Source organism: Argopecten irradians, chromosome 1, assembly GCF_041381155.1.
Source record: "Argopecten irradians isolate NY chromosome 1, Ai_NY, whole genome shotgun sequence".
NCBI classification, from domain to species: Eukaryota; Metazoa; Mollusca; class Bivalvia; order Pectinida; family Pectinidae; genus Argopecten; species Argopecten irradians.
Genome location: NC_091134.1, coordinates 41,527,106 through 41,549,949, shown reverse-complemented (window position 1 = coordinate 41,549,949; position 22,844 = coordinate 41,527,106). Strand labels below are relative to the sequence as shown.

At 34.5% G+C, this 22,844-nt stretch overlaps 1 protein-coding gene across 1 annotated transcript in view; it reads left to right on the top strand.

The window, feature by feature from the left end:
- LOC138328241 (synaptotagmin-12-like) overlaps positions 1-22,503 on the top strand; it is a 43,442-nt gene extending 20,939 nt beyond the window's left edge. Inside the window, exons 3-9 of the mRNA XM_069274959.1 lie at positions 2,182-2,347; positions 4,610-4,745; positions 5,969-6,098; positions 8,924-9,136; positions 10,951-11,071; positions 16,789-16,922; positions 19,892-22,503. Of these exons, the coding sequence (XP_069131060.1) occupies positions 2,182-2,347; positions 4,610-4,745; positions 5,969-6,098; positions 8,924-9,136; positions 10,951-11,071; positions 16,789-16,922; positions 19,892-20,062 (1,071 nt within the window). The 3' untranslated portion in view covers positions 20,063-22,503. The remainder of the gene's footprint in view (positions 1-2,181; positions 2,348-4,609; positions 4,746-5,968; positions 6,099-8,923; positions 9,137-10,950; positions 11,072-16,788; positions 16,923-19,891) is intronic.
- The last annotated feature ends 341 nt before the right edge of the window (positions 22,504-22,844 follow it).

Sequence of the window (22,844 nt, the reverse complement as noted above, 5' to 3'; positions counted from 1 at the left end):
TCCACTCAGTACCGACTACATGTCAGTGTCGGAGCAAAGTTACGTCCCTGGACAAAACAGACATGCTCTGTGTGATTACACACGACATGAACGGTTTTAGATGTTGTGCTTTGTAGCATGAATATTAATTAATGGTGTTCGGATCGGTATTTATCACAACACGCATTCTTCCTTTTATCTGTATCACAATCACAGTCTGATACCCAGTAAACGATCTGACAGTATTCCCATTGTGTCTCGTCCTTACTGCACACCGAATCCATAAATGTCCACAGCCACCGATATATTCTATCTAATTTGAATGTATTGTGTATTGCTTGAAACCTATTATGTTGTGTGGGTTTTTTTTTAAATGTTTGGTTTTAAATTTTAAATAAATGCGAAGGACCAAGGTTATTGAGGACGCCAAGCGTTGCATATATGAGTGCGGTGGATATGGGAGTTTCAAGATACGAGTATAATTAATCTCAACTTACGGCGATTCTAAGGTCACAAAATTACGTCAAAATTTGACGTCACAATCGCCGGAAGATGTGACTAGTCGACCGTATTTGTATTTCACAACGTCGGTTTATCCTCTATTTCCCAATTTATAGTGCTATCTCAGTGAAGTCTACTGCCTATATTAAAACACAATCTAGCCTTTTAGTTGTCATGCGTGGGGATCTTTAAGATATACGCTAACTTTTGCCAGTGACGGGAAAATCTTACATAGTAGAGAAATTGAAACAAAAATGCTGATTTACATGAAAACAATGTCTTGCATATGAAATATTGGGTCAGCACTATGAAAGTTCATTCCATACTCTCTATACACCTACACGTACAGACAATGAAACAAGTGATAATAGCTGTTAAATTTTCGTAACATGAACGTTATCGACATTAAAAGGCCATTGTTGTCCATTACTTCGGAAATGCGTCATTGTATATCCTGGGTATATTGATTTTTATTGATTCTATGAATGACAATGATTTTAGTGATAAAAGTGCTCACCTAAAATAGTTTTCGTTTTTCATTTAGTATCATCATTATTTGGCATGAATGCAGATATGTGAGATAATCGTAAAGTAGGGGTTAGAATGCATTTATGTATTTTGTCAACGAGTGATTTGATATTGCATTTAACAATGTCCAAATAAATGGAAGCAAAAACAAAACCATATATATTTTTTGCAATCATTGCACACTTCAATAAACATTATCAATTTAATGCCGTTGCTTCAATGTTCAAATATTTTCCAATCAATGAAATATTATTGATGTAATACCATGGAATAAACGTATATACCAAATATAACATTTCATGGTATTGGTAATGGGATCATTTCTTCCTTAATGACTGAGGATGTTCGGTAGGTGCAATGAACTCATGCAACTTTCATGAAGATGGTTTGATTCGGTCATTCCCTAATCCAAAAATATTTAAACACATTATATGACTCTTTCATATGTACATATGTAGGATAGAACAATTCCACCCGAGGGTACAGAATTTTGGGTCAGAACCGAGGCTTGCCGAGGTTTCTGACCCAAAATTCTGTACCCGAGGGTGGAATAGTTCTATCCTACATAATTTACATATGAAAGAGTTATTTTCTCACATTGCTTGTCGAATTACTTGCACGAAAGGTGAGGCAGCCATTTTGTGACAAAATCTTAACTTCTTAAATAATCGATCGATTTTAAAAATAAGAACGCCATTCGAAAGAGCTCATCAAAGTTTGGTTTATATTGAAAATATAAACAAGAAATCTTAGGTAAAACGGTTTGAAATGCAAATTAAACAAATGAAATGGTAAATAAATCCGACAAATCAATCGAAATAGAAGAAAAATGACGTCAACTTTGGCTGACATGACGTCATCTCATTGTTTTTTTTTCAATTGTGACGTCACAGCTATGTAAGATAGATTTATCTTACATAGCTGTCTTTCATGGGACAACTCTATCTTACATGGCTATCTATGTGAGAAAAAAACATCTTGTCAGATAACGTGAGGTTTTCTTGATACTACTGTATACCTACGTAAAAACCATTTATGCTGCCATCTAAATTAAAAATATGAGTTATTGTTTCAGTTGATACAGTAATTGATTCGAAGCCAGTTGTATGATTAATGAAGTTTATATTATAACAAAAGAGTGGTACATTTGGACTATATGTTGTTATTAAACAGGTCAACTCAGAATCAGACTTTGTTCTGGACACCAGTGGGAAATTTGTGCAATACGATACTATCCAGTCCGACCCAAACTATGGACAAACAGAAACCTACTCACCTCCCCGAAGTTATTCGCCTCCGCGACAAGAAGAAAGTGCAAGAAGTAGTCCGGTTTCAGTAGGTAAGTTGAGTATAGTGAAGGCTTGTCTGTATTTATTACCAGCACACTGGTTACGTTAGCCATCTCAAGATTATATTTTATAAAATAAGTATTGAAATTTCCTTATAGATATTTAGTAATAATGATCATGTTGTAAACAAGACCCCAATCTTAAGGTAGCTCCATACTTTTGGGGAAACCCATGTCATTTTTTTTCTAACAGGTCTTATTTTCTTGCATTTTTCATGTAGATTTCAAATCTGTAAAGATAAATGGGTGTTCTCGAACTACTTTTTGAGATATTTGAGCTTGAAATATACCATCCATGCAAATTTGCTGGCCGAAAATAGAAAAATTCATAAAATTATGTTTTCTGTAATATTAGGGTGAACGTAGTCTCGATCCTGTTGATGTTTTGTCCTAAATTTCTAACGATAGAACAATAAACAAAACTCTTGTATTTTTACAAATGCTAACTAATTTTTGTTATTTTCCAGGACCGTTTCTATACGTAATTATCATGTTTTGCCATATTTTCGCCCGTAAAAAATCAATGAATAGGCCAAAAAGGAAATGAAAACCCATGTCAATTTCACAATATTTGTATATGATATGCCCAATATAATATATTTTTCAAATATCATATAAAAACATGGGGTCCTCGATCAAAATTTAACAATTTTGTAAGCTTGAAGTTTGTAACTCACAACCCTACCCCCATTTCATCCAGTGCTAAGATGGGTCATATTTGACTATTTTTTGAAAATCATGCCGCAAAAGAACATTCCACATCAGTTCATATGTTTTTGTGATAGTATATCTGGTTTATGTCTGTTTGTTTTTATGATTTTCTCCAAATTTTGTGTTTAAAGAAAATCCGTATGCGATTTTTTTAGAATTCCGGAATTTCGGTCCGGCCGGGTCCCCTCTTATCATTTATAGCGACGAACGGCACTTCCGGTGTTTGAAAATCCATTCCCATTTACGACAGGGAACGCAAAAACCTCAGAGATAGCATATAATTTTCACTTCACTGCTTTTATTTGATTTATTTAATGATTATAAACATTCAATATTATATGTAGACAATTTTCACCTATTGAAAAAATATCCAAGTGGGATGTCGTGGCGTATCGGAAACCATTCTGGAATTCAAAACAACCTCCGCAACTTCCGGTAAAGCGTCATATGAATTGGCGCGGTTTTCAAAAGTATGGACCTACCTTAATACAGACACCCACATTAGGATGTATCAGAATGATAGTGAAAGTTGGCATTGGAACATAATGTGAATGCTATTATCATTAGACTGCGTCCTCCCTCAGAATATATATAACCTTTCCATAGAAGTAAGCATTCTTTCTCTACGACGACATCAAAAATAAAAATCATTTCCCAAGTCAGGTATGTTACAATCTCAAAATAGGGATGAAATAACAAGATATGTTAAGGAATTCTGAGCAAGTCTCATCAATAATCTCAAAAAACACTTGTTGTCGTCCTAATGTAATTGAGATGTCGGCAACTAGTAAAAGTACAACGAAGTAACATAAAAGTCACTGCCGGAGTAATTTCATTCTTCACTAACCGGGATATACTGCTCTAAGACGAGACACAAACTACCAGGCTATGGCAACTTAGTGAGCCACTTGTCTACTAGCAATCAGCTTCCTGGTGACGGAAAAGTATGAGCACGGATACAAACCATTCGTCCTACCGATAATTAAATCATCGCTACTTTTTACTGATTTTATTAGTTCATCTTTATAAGTCTTGTAACATCATTACATTGATTTTCTTCCTTGTTTCATTTCAAATTAGACACGAAATGACACGTATGAATATTCATAGAGGAATGTTTCTTCTTATATCTTAAAAATGAGTTCTTGTTTTAACAAATATTCTGTGAGCCGATGGATATATATTCATCAAATTGTATTCTAGTAACAGCACATCAAAATTCTTTCAAAGCTACATTGTTCGCGGGTTTATTTCAAATAAAATGGCGAAAAGCTCAGAGACGAGAACACTTAAACATACATTTGCATCCTTCGTAAAAATACTATACAATTTGGCCTAAATATCAAATTATGATGCAACAATCGCTTATAACTGCCAATAGTTGTAATTAGTCCACACAGGAGAAATCATATGACAACCGGAAACTCATGTATTTAGTATAACCCTGTCATCATTAAATACAATTATATTGAGAATGTTACATGCATTCCAGCCATTGCTGCATGTACATTCATTAGCATTTATCTTATTGTATTGCTACAGCATCAGAGGTAGAGATTCCCCACAGCATACGGCGAGCAGAGTCATGTGACAGCGTGGCATCCGACTCTTCTGTACTGGAAATGCAGCCAGATATGCCAAAGATCGGACAACTAGAATTTGCATTAGAATACGACAGGTTGGTCACTATTTCCTCATTCCATATCAACTCCAATCGAATATACTTATGTTGATTTTGATTTTGATTCTCTCTGAATGCCGTATGTTAGGAAGTCATTCTTTGATAGAACAGATATCACGACTTGAAACATGGTTTTTATTTTTTTCGTCATGTCAAGTTATTTCTTTATATAACTTTATTGTTCACCACATAAAACAAGTCGTGATACGGCCATTAATGACAATACCATTGTCACGTTTTGAAATAAGATTTTCCTATCCTTTGTAATGTATCAGATGACAACACTAGGGCGTCCATTTTGTTTTATATCAGCAATTGCCATAAACATTCCCGGACCATCGTAGGAATCTATACTAAAGGAGTGTCTTCCGGGGAAAGATAACGTTCCGTACCAGCGATGGTCAGGAGATATCGCGGAGTCTTACGGTGTCACGTGGTACAAAGTGTCGGTATCATGTGGTTCATTTAGTGCTGACACTAAAATTATTTGTTCTATATTTATCCGCATTGTATTGATCAGAATGCCATCAAACTGGTCGAAGCCGATTTTAATCACTATATCAGTCAGTACAATCCATCATATATGTCTAATATTTATACGAAAATAAATATACATACATGTACATGGCCATTTTTATGCCTACGTATGTTATGTCATTTCCATCATTGTTCATAAAGTAGTCGAATTTCTGTCTGTAATTTTGATGCTGAGTAGATGTTTATTACTTCTACTTTTTTATATTACGTGAATACAAAAAGCTATATTCTGTACATCTAGTACATACAAAAGCATGTACAACCGTTTAGTTTGAAAATGTTGATTTGTATTTGAAGAAATGTATTAAAATATTAAAATCATTAAACCAATAATCCGAGTTTTAAGATAAGATATCTCTCACTAATTCCTTCATTTAAAGATAAGTTGACAAGGCTATCATAAATCACCGACAGATTTTTCATAGTTCTCGAAGTGCGATGAACGACTTTAAAAGCTTAAACACTGTCTAACTACAAACAATGGCTGTACCGCTGTTTTTAAAAACGTTGTATAAAATGTTTCCTTTTTTCTTTTACTTTCTTTTGTCCTTCACTTTGTTGTCATTAATACTCATATATTTAAATGTCTATCTTATAATTGAGATTACATTTGAGTTGTGACATGTCTACCTAATTGATTATTTAAAATCGTGGATTTATTCCATAAACTTTATTTTGATCAGGGAAGTATCCGAGCTCGTGGTGAGTATCATACAGGCACGTGACCTGACAGCCAATCAGTATTCAGGAACATTGGACACGTACATCCGGGGCATTCTTCAACCAGACACAGACGCCAAGTTACAAACAAAGGTATACATCACATAATAACATTTACTGAGTCAGCGGTAAACTGATTGTATCAAAATAACGTAAAATAGTTTTAAAATTAACTTGCCAGCATTGAAATCACATTAAGCATGTGTCAAATCAAAGACCAACATGTACGGATATATAAAAACGAAATGATAAGCCAAACTGGATTGAATTTAAAAAAGGAAAATAGAAACAAAATATGGATTTCTATGATGACTCATGAGACTTCAAAGATAATAGAATGATGTAATTTGTTGCAGCCTTACTTTTGAGGGTTTTTGTTTTCCGTGTATCACACATCCAAAATAAGACTATGGCTCTGATACAAGATACAAGAAACAACTGATTGTATTAAAGACTCATTTCCATTATTTTTTTCCTTCACGAGTCCCTGTACCTTCACGAGTCCCTGTACCTTCACGAGTCCCTGTACCTTCACGAGTCCCTGTAAATGTAAAGCTGGAGAGAGAAACGAATTTTGCTTGTCGTTATATAAATTGTGAGATAGTGTGTACAAACATTGTGAACCAACCCGTTAGGTTAACATTGCTACATGAACAGGCATATTTATTTGATGAAATAGTTTTCTGCAAAAAACCTCATCAGACAAGTTAATCTTCACGTATCCGTCCGAAAACGCATTTTTCCATTTCCGTTTATGTATCTAGCAATGTCTAAAACGGGAAACAGATTGAGACACTCCTAATCGTTTTCATAATGACATCTCCATGTATGTAAAACATAAGCGTACTTCTACAAGGAATATTGTAATGAATTGATTTCGTAATAAAATAAAATCCTATTTCTGCTCATTGTTTAGTATTGTGTCCTTGCTTGAACTCGATTGTGAAACATTCTAGCGTTACAACACGTATTTGAAAACGATGTCAACGATGATAAAATATAATGCATAAACATTTCGAAATAATTGATGAACACAAATAACGAATTTGTGTTTTATCAATGATATTTTATTTTGCCATACAGACTCCCATTACTCTAATGATGATCAAGATCTGTATTGTGAGTGATTAAATGCAGACTAGACTTAGTGTAGTAATATCTATATACATGAATGGGAGTTCTGTTTACCGACACCAAGTTGGTCCGCGCGGGAATATTGTCACTGTACTTAAATTAACTATTTCAGTTCTGAAATTGACAAAAACAATATTTCAAAAGTCAGGATTATGATTGGGAAGCTGAATAATTATGCTAATTAGCTGCCATTCATTCAGATTGCATTTGTATCTCCAATCATTGCAATCTAACGATTCTTCAGTTATTAAATATCTCACAAGTAAGTGACTCATCCTATTATTTTTCACTAGCAAAACAATTTTAACATAATAATGTCAATGACGATTCAATCCAATTTAAATGCAAAATAATCCGTAGCTGAAGTAATTGGTACATGAACAACACGGCTCCTAATTTATAAGTAGATGCTGCTATGCTTTGTGCAGCTTAACATCTTCAAAAATATTAATGATGCAGAAAAATACTAATAAACTCAACTCAAGATACAAGAGGTTGACTGCAATACTGCTGGCACATCAGGGGAATAGAGATGGAGCGAAAACGTTTATAAACAGCTTTATCTTCATCCTTCATCGTTTGGTGAAAATAATCTTTCATGCTAGCTGATAAGCAATAAAATTGTCCTTGCTCGGATCAATACTGGTAGTCGATTTCAGTAACAAGGAATTCATTTCATAATACAGAGTTTTCGGATTTCCATCTCGGTATATTGACGGCAGAATCTCGTTTTGCCTTCTGGAACCATTAGAACACGTTGTCATGTTCATTATATTGTGTGTAACTTTGTTTGGCATTTTCTGTTTCTAGAGATCCTTGAGCGGTCGCCGGTACTGACAGCTCCTCGGTCTCGCTAGAACCAGGAAACAGATTCAATTAAATACTTGTATAAAGCTGTCGTCGTATCACGATGTATTCCTAGTGATTATTCCATCCATTCAATATCAACCTGTTTAGGCCTAATATGACGAGTGTTTAATGCGTTTCTGATGTTGATTTCAGGAAACCTCCACCACTGATTAATGACAATGATTGATTTATGATTGTTTGTATATAACTTTAGTGGTCATGCGTGCGCATATGCTTATAGGTACTTCGTTGTGAATTCACTAAATCCTGAACAATTTATTTTCATATATTTATCAATCGGTCGACCACTTGTTCTTCAACACATAAAATGCATTCATTAGCATTGGAGCTTCGTAGGTTCCATTCAAATTATATTTTGATGCATCATTTTAGCTACATTTAATTATAATATTAAAAAGGTTTATCACAGCATGCTGTACAGCATTAAGAACCCAAGATTGAAAACAAGGTAGGATCGTATTGGTTGATTATGATCTAGGACCGATATTTACCATCTTACTGATGACATCATGTTTCACAAGGCTGCGTCCATAAAGAAAAATGTTGTAGAGTATAAGTTAAAGTCATTTATCAATAGCTGTAACTAATGCCTGGTGACCTATTTTTTATGTTTTGCGTCTAGTTTAGTATTATTCTAAGCTATTTAACCTCCATTTAAATCATAACTCCGTCCACATTAATTGACAAAATCACCCAAACGTACAATCAGAAATGAAACAAACCAATACGACCAGGAGTTCTAAGGGAATTGTCGTTCTTTTTTCCATCAATATCAAATCAAAATCAAATAAGTTGACGTTTAATTGCTCTGCCCAAGCAGTTGTAGTTTGCTATGTTCCAAGCTATACTTCCTCTGCGTCTTGTTTTCTTACTTAAAAAGTCCATGATATTATGACAACTTTTAACATCAACAGATTCAAAAGAACTCAACAGATCCCATCTTTAAGGAAAGATTCCTGTTCGGAGTGGAGCCCGAGGACCTGGACAGTCGGATCATTCTGTTCCAGGTTTTCTCTGTAGATAAATATGCCCGTCATAAGGTGATTGGGGAATCGGAAATCCGGGTGGGTGACATTGACCTCCGTTTACCCATCAAAATGTGGCTCAATCTGCGGGATATCGATGAGGTAAGACCGCATTCTAAAACGTATTCTTAAACATTGCTTTCTGTATAGCTAAGTATGTTCTTTTCATTTATCTCTCGATATGTGGCTATGTCTTTGAGACATCAATGAGAGCATTCATCGATGTCATGACTTTCTTTAACGTTTGAAAATTTCTTAATTCTTTATTTTTTTCTCGTGAAAGCATTACAGTTACATCTAGTAACCGTCTTCCGAAAAAGCAAAAAAAAAAAGAAAAAAAACATCTTCAGCTTATTTCCTGTTGGAAATTTTATATTAAGAATTATCCCAATTAAGGAATGCTCTTGAAACTGGGCACAAAGTGTTTTGACATACTTGGTATAATTTTTCTGTTTCGTATTATTTTTCTCTCGTTTTTCAATAGCGATGTTTGATTGCTTATTAAATGGTTTTATGTCGTGCTTCCTCAAATTCTAAAAGTATGTCAGCTATTTATCTATATTAACTTAAATCAGAATGTTTAAAAGAATGGTGACGGTAAGAACATCTTTTGTTGTCCTAGAGTTTCATATCCACACTAATTCGGGATATATAGTCGCTGTGTTGTCTATATTCGGGTTGTGGTACAGCTGTAATTGGTTTATACTTAAATTTACAATCAATGGTACGGATTAAGATTCCCAGTCGTAAAGCCCTCAGTTTTCTCGTCCCAAAATAGTATCAAATGAGGTTTTATTTTGTTTCTCTCTCTCGTTTTCGGTTGATCTTCTTACATCTACACATTTAACAGTAGGGTTCTGTTGATCTCCTTTAAATAATGTAAACTTACTTACGTATATCAATTTTAGCGCTGTACTGATTTTACAGAAGAATGCTGAATTTGCACATTCACAATTCTCGCTGGATCAAAGACTTGCAAAATGTAATTATAGCAAAATTTCTAGCACAAATTCCTCTAAAATATTAATACCACTAAAATATGAACGGTGACAGTGCGTCCTTGCTTAGGTTATTTGCTGCAACGTTTTATTTCTAAAATGTTGCGCGAACCGTTGCTGTCAGAATTAACAAATCCTTATATTAAACAATGTATTTGTAATAACTTCGTGATTGTACGTGGGAGTTCTTATTGACATGCCCATTTCTATCCATCAGAGAGTATCAGAGATTGCTCCGCCAATAATCACTCATCATGACGTCATTATAATCACTTCCAGATCGGCCTTCCGCCAATCAATCTCCGTTCATTACACAACTTCCTGTCTCGCTATGGACATAGCTCTTGTAGAGTCATGATCTAACTGACAACTAATTGTTCCATTTAGCATACAGAACATATAACTTTTAATATCTATAAAGCGTGAACTGTCATGCAATTTCTTTTATTTGGAAAAGCTTCATATATATGGTACGAAAATTGCGTTTTTATTTTATATGTAATTTGTCAGTTTTAAAATTATTAAAATTTGCGAAAATATTTAATTGCGGAAGGAAACTGAAACAACTTAAAATACGCGTTGCCACTATTCTTATCAAAGACTCTATGATCCCTTGTATCTCTGACCAAAAAATGCAAAACTGCTTAAGTAAGATTCTCAAAAATGCATATTGTCCATGGTTATCATAGAACATCTAGAGTATTTGTAGTTGTGCAGTTGTATCAGGGATGCAGCTTTTCCAATACATTGCTTCTTAACACACATATAAACATTTTAACATATTTGAGGACCACAACAACATACACGATCCTTAAACGTTACCTGCATCAATAGCTGACTTAACAACGTATACATTCTCACAACTCCATAATTATATACCAAAGGACGGAAGGAATCATTTTTTATGTTTTTTTACAGAAACCAACAGAATATGGCGACATCATGTTTTCCCTGAGTTATCTCCCCACCGCTCAACGTCTTACCGTGGTAGTGGTAAAGGCAAGGAACCTCAAATGGTGCGACAATAAAGATTCCGGGGGTAAGTGATTCACAAACAAAGACAGTTGGAAGTTGAATATGCATATACTCATCAGGAGGATAGGCAAGTGTGGACGTCAAATACTTTTTGTTAAGTACCTATATCAAATATGATTAGATATTTCGGTAGTCCTTTGTAAAGAACAACCAACGAAATAAGTTTACAAAGGCCACAGTGTTAAAGTTTGTTGATGTTTGGTTTAATTTAAGTTTAATTAAAACAACTGATTATTAGATAGCTTTTGTGTTCTATTATTAAAGTCTAGGTTCTCATATAAGTGATATTACATTAGATGGAAGGAAAGATTATGGTCCTTCAGCTCAAACTCCAACCATTTTGAAATAAGGTGAATTTTGCACTAAAGAATCCTGAAATTCTAATGTTTTTACCTTATCATTATCAAAATTGATACTTTGAACCTAAACTGCAATCTGAATTTCCAAATTCATATCATTTTTATCTAGGAATAATTACCTGTCAGAAAATATTTTTATTTTTGAAATTCATTATTAATTAGCCAATCAGTAGCCGGGCCAAATTCTATCCTGGACTCAATCCTGTCTTTTTTAATTTAGTTGGTTGTTCCCTTGCACAGATGGTGTAGATTGCTGATGGTACATTTTACTAGTGTACATCCCATCCACATGGTTGGTTATATTTAAACTGCTGTTTCAATGCTGTTAACACCTCTTCTTAGGGTTCATTTTAAAATGCATTTGATAAAAAGAAGACGATTTATTTCATGTTCCTATCATCATTTTTTTATGTGCTTTCGCATCACTGGAAAGATCTAGAAGGACGAAATAGTTGCGTTGTGCAGTCTAGCTTACTATCCAATGTGTACGATTACGCTTATATGGTTTGTGTCTTTGAACGACCCTTTCAAAGGGCATTGCGTGTATAGAACAGCGCTGTGCAGCAGAAATAGATAAAATGAATCTCATATGAAACGGAGTAAAAGCTAATTGGTATTAGAGACTGGCTATCGCTGCATGATCAATAGAATATCTAGTATTGTCGTGAAAATATACCCAAAGCACGCTCAGAACCTGGCACAAACCTGGATTAGATTGGGGACTTTAGTACAATAAGTAGACTGTTAGTCCCTTAGGTAAAATGAAATGTCTGTACCACAAATATGTTTTAGGGATCAGCGTATGAATTAAGTTCACATAGAGGTTATACATTCAAATGAATGTCATTGAGGTTCTCTGATAAGCTAATCTGATGCATTTTCAAAGCATAAAATGCACACGGGGCTTGGAGATGTCTGTTAAATATGTGTGAGTTGTACACGTTTATTAGATACACGTGACTAAAATACACGTGACTTGTACAGCACATGTCGCTTAAATATACATGGTTAGTACGTGTTCGTAAAATACACATGGTTAGAACCAGGTTTTCTTAAATACGCGGGACGTATACATATAATGTTGCATGCCATATATACATATTTGTACTACAAAATTACGTTTCAGTGGCAAATGATATGCTTACTCTTTTTTGCCATTTCAATATGCTAAAAAGATTCTATTCGGGGGACAAAATTTCCAAATACCTCTACCCTTACTAATACCCTGTCAACGGTTGTGTTTAAACGGGCTTTATAACAAGTCATAAATAGAATGATCATTGCTTTTCTTTGAAAAACTTAATTTCTTGGAAAGCCCCGCAAGGGTCAATGCGGAGATAAGTTGGTTTTTGGAATTTGCATTGTTGTTTTTTTTCCATGTATGACACTATGAACCATATTATGATGCCAATGCATAAAAGTGAGACATCTTTGCTTTTATGAAACCTCGTGTGTGTTTACTTTATAATCGACTGTAATAGTTTGACTGAATTCTCAGACCTCTATCCTGTGCGATCACAACTATATATATTGAACAGATCTAACATGTCTGCCAATAGTTACTGGCTGGCGGCCCACTCATATACACAGGAAACCCACACGGAATGCATATTTCATTGTTTCCCTGATAAGACACTTCGTTTATATTGGTATTGTCCAGATTAGCTGATTCAGTCCATTACCGGATCCATTTAAAGTCGATGGAACTATCCCTTCATTCGATAAACAACACACGCACCTAATTTTCAAAACTTGACAATCGAGGTCAAATATGCAATTCCATCCACTGTTCCTTTGCGTGCATGGTGTATCTAAATTCCTCTTCTCGTCTGTTTGTTCACCGCATGATTCCATGACTGCCACTGGGTTGCAGAGCCTTATTCTTTTAAATCCTGAAATCCTTTCAATAGTGCACGCTTAAATCTATTTGTATACAATGCAACAGGTTATTGAGCCAATGTTTTTGAGAGCTATCATCGTTCGCCTCAGAGACACGGTAATATAATAGGTAAAATAACCTAATTTGTTATGTAGCCTTTAAAACCCGACGCCAGATTTTGTTAAACTCTTAAACTGCTGAGATGTGTCCCTATGGCATTGGATATCGTTTATACGCCAAGTAAACCCTTCTTGGACTATTACATCGGCTACATTGTTTTTGTTTTTTTCGCTCGACGCATCGTGTTATGCATTATTACTGATGAAGCCATTCAAAGGAACACGAGCGATACAAACTATAGGACGATACATTTGTTTGATAAAACTTACGTACAACCATTGAAATTCAATTGATATTATTCATGTATAATGTTTATCATACAAATAATAAAAATTTATTGCCCTGGCGGTTGGGAGACATGATGCTTTGTTTACCCAAGGCATGTCATATTTCCCGAGGGCGTAGCCCGAGGGAAATGTGACTTGCCGCGGGTAAACTAAGCATCACGTCTCCCTACTTCCAGGGCAATAAAATTGTTTAATATATCGAACAAAGTTTTTCTCGCGCTAGAATACAAGTCTAACGTAATGGCTAGACTTATGTTTTTTGCCCAAAACATCGTTGCCGTGTTGGGCTAATGTTACAGTTATTGTTCAATAATAAGTTAGACCTACCGTATCTTTCAGCCCAAATCAACTCCCTTTAGCGTGTTACATCATATAAACATTACATTGAGTGCAATTGTGTTATCTGTATCTTGTATCATAAAAAATATTACTAAATTTGTTGTCAAAGGCAGACGGAAACATCGTCTGCCATCCATTTTGTTTGTTATCGGAATACCTCGGAGAATACACGAACGATAACTGTTTCCAAACGTAAGAGGGTTTCCGCATGGGGGAAACATGATTTTTGAACATGACGTTCAGCGGGATACACGATGGTTTGTCGCCCTCACACTTGACGTCTCTTGACCAATCAGCGACTGTGACTCATCTGTGAGGTATAATAATATATAAGATTTCGTTAAACAACGGACTACGGAGTCTACAGGTCAAAACTTTTGCCAATATTCTTCTTTTTTTTCTTGTCGAGGGTGGGGTTGTTTTTGGCGGGGGGTGGTGGTTTTTTTTTCGTTTCATTCCTCCGACTGATTACCAACATATCTACGATGCAGTCAGAATAATTAAAAGGGACGTCTTTCTTCTTTTTCACAATATACACATAGATGTAAAGTATTAATGTTCTTTCTAAGTTATTTTCTAATTTGATAATAATAGCCTTTTAGATAACACTGTTTCTATAAAATCGCCTCCAATATCAATTTCTTACATCGCAATTGATACTTTCATTTTTCAATTAGGAAGTCGCTATGGGTCTCTGTCTGTCGCGTTGCAATATTGCCGCATATTAATTTCGATAGACGGAGCCCATTTGTCTTACTTCTGATCATAGATATAGAAACCCCCAAAGATTAACGCCGTTTGATGAGAACAGTCTGATATATATTGCCTTTATGTCAATCTGGCTCAAGAAATCGTTTCGGTATCGGTTATACCCATCTGTCTGTCTTCTATTTGCAAGCAATTCTGAAAATATCACATGTTTTCCATCGAACAATTATGACCCTAGGATATCTCCGGGTTCCTCTTATGATTTATTGTCGGGTTAATAACCTCTGAAGCGTCTGCATGACGTAAAACAGATCTGTAGCATATTACCTATTGGTCAAAGTGGACGTGACTTTTAACTTTAAGCTAAAATTTGTGCAGGGATGACGTCGTCTTAATTTTGTTTTCTGTAAAATACTGTTTAAAACACCATAGGATATAGTGATCAACCTTGTAGCATTCCTAAATCACCTGTAAAGGATGTGCAGAAATTTACCGTTTCATTGGATCTGTTTTATTTCAGGAAAATTTATTGCTCAGATGTTAGCGACAATGGGAATCGGCGACAGGCAAAAACTATAAACCCTATATAACGTTTTTAAATCAAAAATATCAAAAATTGAAACATTTTGATCATGAATATTTTAACCGCTTCATGTGTATATGAACGCAACATATTATTGAACATGCTCTACAATTTAGACAACTTTTGCACATTTTAAGCCTTGAGTATATTTGAATAATTCTGTGTACAAACTGACATACAAAATATGCTTCTGTGACTATGTTTGGATATACTTGTAAGATAGATTTCATTAACATCCCTGGACACATCGTTCCTACACAAGTAAATGTTTCACCGACAACGCTACCTGTGGGAACAGTTTAGAGGAGACAGTCTCAGTTTATTGAGCATTAACTTCTGTGCTTACAACTAGAGGGGAGAAATCAGTGTTCTATAGTAGAAACAATGAGGAAAAACAAACCGATATCTAAATGTACCTATATCTAATTAGAGCTTGACACTCGTGCCAACATCACATGACATGACTATTCCTTACGACTCCTAGAGCTATCCACGGTAGCGATTCGCTACTAAGAGTTTACTATTCGACAAGTTATTCTCGCAGCGACGAAATATCTCATTTTTGATATATTACTTTTTCCCAGCCATTTTATTTCGAATATTAATATGTTTTAATCATACATTTTGTAGCTATTTAGAACCATTAAATAGAACAGGATTGAACATTACAATGGTTTCGTTCTTCTAAACTCCTAGGAGATGCTATATGAAATCACACGTAGATGTTGCTATGATGGTACACCACACCAAGAAGTATAAAAAAATGGCTACTAAAGACCTGCATTCAATACATTTGCAAAATTATTGATGTATTAAAAAGTTATATTACATATGCCCCTATATAGTCAATGGGAGGGGAGTTGCGTTCAAATTAGCGTAAACGCAATGACGTATGAATACAAACGCAATGCAGGTTCAGACTACTTCTAATTCACGCCTCGATAAGATTTTGTGACGTAAGTTGAGACATAAGAGTTTTTATTAGTTTAACTATAGTTACTCAGCTTTGCAACCAACATCGTTTTAAATTTGATCACGAACATGTAAAAAGATACTTATTTATGTAAATATATAGATTGAACTGTGTTTTGATTGCGTTAAAGTTAGTATGAACGCAATGGGATACAGACATATTCTACATGTAGCGCTGACATATTCTACATGTAGCGCATTAGCGCTACATGTAGAATATGTCTGTATCCCATTGCGTTCATACCACCTTTAACGCAATCAAAACAATGTACAATCTCTATTTGAAAAAAAAAGATCATGTTGAATGTTATGGTCAAAAAATAGAAACGTTTTTGAAGTTTCAGCTACAAACTACTACAAAATATCCAGATGTTTGTCCAACTAATCATTAATCAGAAAACAGGATATTGTGAAATATGATTTTTTTTTTATCTTTCCATACAGTGATAAATAATGACATTTGATGTTTTACAGATACCTTTGTTAAGGTGTACCTCCTCCAGAACGGGAGAAAGGTCAGTAAGAAGAAGACATCAGTGAAGAGACGCGAGCGACACCCAACTTTTAATGAGGCAATGATCTTCTCGGTACCCGCCACGGCCTTACCTGTAAGTTTATATCATAATATTGGCATCTTTATAGAAAATGTCACTATAATATTACACCCGCCATGGCCTTACCTGTAAGTTCATCAAAAAGAGTGTCTAATAAAGTACTTTTATTTCTTAAACGAAAAAAATCTATATTGCATTACATTTGCCGCGTCCTTTCATGTAAGTTTATATCGTAGAATATAAGGTATTTAAGATAGAATGTACATCCGTATGCTTACCAACTAACATAAACTTGTATTTAAGTATCCATCCTCATCATGGTACACATTTACAAATATAAAAAGTCATTAAGCTCGGAAATGATTCAGAGTGTGTTTTGTTATCCTTCTATTTTGTGACATAACAATAAAGTGAAGTACAGTCAATACTAATGAAAGAAAGTGCAGTTTTTTATCCCCCGCCCAACGAAGTTGGCGGGGGATATACAAATGGGTTCCGTCCTTCCGTCCGTCCGTCCGTCCGTCCGTCCGTCCGTTAACAATTCTTGTTACCGCTATTTCTCAGAAAGTACAGAAGGGATCTTTCTCAAATTTCATACGTAGGTTCCCCTAGGACCCTAGTTGTGCATAGTGCATTTTGGGACAGATCGGTCGACAAGATGGCCGACAGGCGGCCATCTTGGATTTTGATAGTTAAAGTTTGTTACCGCTATTTCTTAAAAAGTGAAGAAGCGATCTTTCTCAAATTTCATATACAGGTTCCCCTAGGACCCTAGTTGTGCATATTGCATTTTGGGACCGATCGGTGAACAAGAGGCCGACAGGCGGCCATCTTGGATTTTTATTGTTAAAGTTTGTTTCCGCTATTTCTAAAAAGAACTGAAGGGATCTTTCTCAAATTTCATATACAGGTTCCCCTAGGACCCTATTTGTGCATATTGCATTTTGGGACCGATCGGTGAACAAGATAGCCGACAGGCGGCCATATTGGATTTTGATAGTTAAAGTTTGTTACCGCTATTTCTCAAAAAGTGCCAAAGGGATCTTTCTTAAATTTCAGATATAGGTTCCCCTAGGACCCTAGTTGTGCATGTTGCATTTTGGGACCGATCGGTGAACAAGATGGCCGACAGGCGGCCATCTTGGATTTTGATAGTTAAAGTTTGTTTCCGCTATTTCTCAAAAAGAACTGAAGGGATCTTTCTCAAATTTCATATATAGGTTCCACTAGGGCCTTAGTTGTGCATGTTGCATTTTGGGACCGATCGGTAAACAAAATGGCCGACAGGCGGCCATCTTGGATTTTGATAGTTAAAGTTTGTTACCGCTATTTCTCAAAAAGTACTGAAGGGATCTTTCTCAAATTTCATATATAGGTTCCCCTAGGGCCCTAGTTGTGCATGTTGCATTTTGGGACCGAGCGGTGAGCAAGATGGCCGACAGGTGGCCATCTTGGATTTTGATAGTTAAAGTTTGTTTCCGCTATTTCTCAAAAAGTCCTGAAGGGATCTTTTTCAAATTTCATATGCAGGTTCCCCTAGGACCCTAGTTGTGCATATTGCATTTTGGGACCGATCGGTCAACAAGATGGCCGACAGGTGGCCATCTTGGATTTTGATAGTTAAAGTTTGTTACCACTATTTCTTAAAAAGTGCTAAAGGGATCTTTCTCAAATTTCATATACAGGTTCCCCTAGGACCCTAGATGTGCATATTGTATTTTTGGACCGATCGGTATACAAGATGACCGACCGACCGCCATCTTGGATTTTAATAGTTAAAGTTTGTTATCGCTATTTCTCAGAAAGTACTGAAGGGATCTTTCTCAAATTCCATGCATAGTTTCCCCTTGTACCCTAGTTGTGCATAGTACCTTTAAGGACTGATCCATAATGCCTTTCGGGACTGATCAATAAACAAGATGGCCAATCGGCCGCCATCTTAGATTTCATTGTTGTAGTTTGTTACCACTATTTCTTAGAAAGTACTATAGCGATCTGTCTCAAATTTTATATGTAGTGTGTTTGAAAAAGTTTTAAAAGCAGGGAAAAGATTCCTCTTTCCATTGTCAGACATAGATCATAGATAGATAGGTGGGCGCCAAGATCCCTCTGGGATCTCTTGTTATGGTCTAGTACCTTTTGCTATTTTTAGGTTTTCATTTTTTGCACTTTTTCCGTTACCATGGAAACATTGCTGAAAATATCATGGTAAATGGTAAATGTTACTTTGCAAAACTCCACTCATCTTTGTGTATATAGTCTAATATAAATGTCAAGGCTGTATACCTGATTCAACAATTGCAGCCCCGCTCTACTTGAATTATACTCCATCTTTCTTTAGCTCAACTTCCTTTTTCCTGTTGTTTTTTTTTTCATACACATAAGTCTCCACAATTAAACTTACTTCAGCTTTCATATCTCCATTGGCGGGGGATCTGAATGACTATGTCCTTGCTGTATTATATTCGAATGAGAAAAGAAGGTATATTGACATAACAAGCACGCACTCCAATTGGTTTTAAAGCTTCATAACTACCCTTAATTTTCTTTTCTTGTTAGTTCAATTTTATAGTGAAACCATTTGTACTGTGATATTCTCCTGGATATTTTTAAATCTGATTAAAAATTTTGTTCATGGCTTGATCTTTTTTAGCTTATATACACTGAACCAATTTTCTTTTGCGTCCGAGTTACTTTTGCGAAATTCACTATTAAAGAAAATTCGTTTAAAGTTATTTTTAAGAATAGATGGTAACTCTTCTTATATGTAAATATGAATAAGATTAATTTCCAATCACAAATGTTGCTCTAAGAGAATTTAATTATTTTGATAACGACCATTCGATATCGCAACAAAAAAAATCGTAGAAAAAATATTTTACAGGACTTTTCATGTACTGAACAAAATAAAACTCTCTTAATATAAACACATAAAAGTAAAGTTTTTTTATATACAAAAGTGCATTTATGTTGATCCTATATGTCATAAGACTTCTAAATGTCTACGCTAACTGTTCTTACAGACTGTCCAGCTTAGGATTACAGTATCTGAGGTGATTCCTGAGAATCGCACGCCATCTCTCGGCCATATCATTGTTGGAGCGAACACTTCCGGTACAGAGCTTTCGCATTGGAACCAAATGATGACGTCATTAAGGAAACCTATCGCTATGTGGCATTATCTAAGAAAATGATTTAAAAATGAATTAGTTTTCTGACAATATATAAGTTAAATCTATATTTTGTCACAAATATTCCTTTCTTTGTGTATACATTTTCATGATACAGTGTCTACAATGTATTTCTCATTAGCTTTAAATTTTTGAATTCATAACTGAAGATGGGCATAGCCGGGTTTTGTAAGTTAATTTGATTTAGTTTTGGTTCAATTTAATTCAGATATATTAGAAATAGATTGATTGGGGTAATAAAACATATACCCCGTGACAAAATTTCTTTTATCAAAAATTGATTTTTCGTTGCGCCGTATGGAATATTAAGCATCGATTGTATTGTCTGAAATAATACAATAGATATTTGGTGTATATATAGACCCTCATATGCCTGTGAGCTTGCTTAAATGGGTGCTATACAGTGTAACGCATGTATGTAAATTGTTCCAAAGAAAATTCATTTCGTAGACCGCCCATCAATGCATTGAAACAATTTGCGTTTGATTGTTAATAACAGTAGATATAATAAATGTTATTGTTGTAAATCATAGGCAGTGACATCAATAACAAAGGGAGATAACTTCTATAAATTCTAGCATTTGCCTGTAAATCATAACTAAAAAATAAGGTTTACAAGATGTCTAGCGTACGAGAATGGGGGTACTGTTTTATAATACAAATGTACATTGTTTACTTATTTCCAGTCTGAATTATATACTTATGATACTTGCCTTTTCGTGCGTTTTATTTTGGAGAGTTATCAGTTCCATTGTATCCACATAATAATTATGTATTTCCACCTATTAATATAATGATTATGGTCCTTTTATATATTTCTATGTGTAAGTGAAATGAACATTAATCAAATGTCTGTGTCTGATATCCACATCTGCTTTTGATGCAATGTCAATTTCAAAACTGTTTCTTTTATAACATCTAAAAACATCCAAATGATAGCAAGACCCCAAACGCTTTCGCTGTTATCAGCTTCGCCTTTGGTGCATTCGGTTCCAGGATAAGGAGAACTTTATCTATAATATTATATGGTTTGAGGATAGGGAGAACTTTATCTATAATATTATATGGTTTGAGGATAAGGAGAACTTTATCTATAATATTATATGGTTTGAGGATAAGGAGAACTTTATCTATAATATTATATGGTTTGAGGATAAGGAGAACTTTATCTATAATATTATATGGTTTGAGGATAAGGAGAACTTTATCTATAATATTATATGGTTTGAGGATAAGGAGAACTTTATCTATAATATTATATGGTTTGAGGATAAGGAGAACTTTATCTATAATATTATATGGTTTGAGGATAAGGAGAACTTTATCTATAATATTATATGGTTTGAGGATAAGGAGAACTTTATCTATAATATTATATGGTTTGAGGATAAGGAGAACTTTATCTATAATATTATATGGTTTGAGGATAAGGAGAACTTTATCTATAATATTATAAGATTGATTTAGATAATGTTAAAATGTTTCATAGACGAATTTAGTGTTTAATAAACATTGTTGCTGGAGAAGTTCGTCTCCCTTGTCATTTAAAAGAACCAAGAGTGACTTCTAATATTATTCATTTGGAAATAAAATTTTGTTAGCTTAAAATAGTTTGCATTTCTAAACTACTCTTACAGCAAACATTGTTGCATGTCGTATATACCTGCTTTTGCGATTGTTAAACAATAATGAAACAAAAATGCGATCGCATGTAAACAGTAAATATACAAAGGTTTCATTTGTTATTGCCACAGTTACATTATACATTGGATTCCCAAGTGTGTACGTTTTACATTTATATAAAGTAATCATGATTTCAATCTAAAATTATCAAAAGTCCTAATTCCAGTTAAAAATCGACTGTTATTGGCAAACTTATAACTCGGACAGTTTTAGACAATTTCGTTATGGATGATGATTTATTTCTCTACATTTGCTTATAAAATCGTAATTTTCACGACATCAGATTTTTCGTTCATTGCCTGGAAATCGGCACCAAAGATAAATTTTCATGAAATTGCCAGGTGTTTAGCGTTCAAAAATTTCAAAGTAACCCATGAAAAGCAATTATATTAGTATGTCAATTGATGTAAAGGGTAAACAACTTTATTGATAATGGCGATGTCTGTGTAACATTTAGCAATCACTTCCGGAAACCAAAATGGAACAAAGCACGTTACACTGCGATATGCTTGTACCGAAATGACATTTATTTTAGTCATTCTTTCAGGGTATGTTGTTTGAATTTTGTCTTTTATCCATTAATATTTCGTTGATGTTTCAATAGTTTATGTAAAAACATCTGTGATTTCACATTTTCTTGTTCTTGTTTGTAAATGTGTATAGGAATATATGTATTTGAAATTATTTTTGAAGGAAAGAATGAACTTAAATGTTGAATGGAAACCAGTATCATTAAAGTAGGTCACTGTGACCAATTTATATGTGTCTCGTTTATTTTTTTTTTTTTTTTTTTACCACTACTAAATCAAATCAAACTTGTCCCCACACTTCTATTAACCTCCCAACTTGTTTCATTTTTCGTACCTTTCCGACTATATTCCTGAAGGCTGTATCGGTGATAGTTGAATACACATTCAATTAATTCGGTCTATTGAACATTAGCTTATTGATAAATAAATTTTCAAAAATTACAACTTTTGTGAACGTTTTACTTAAATTGCAAACCTTATAAAGATTTGCATATATACAGCCGGACCCTATTAATGATGTACTCTTCTGAGAAGTCAAAATTTTCTTGTATTAAACTTTTTCTCATAAAGAT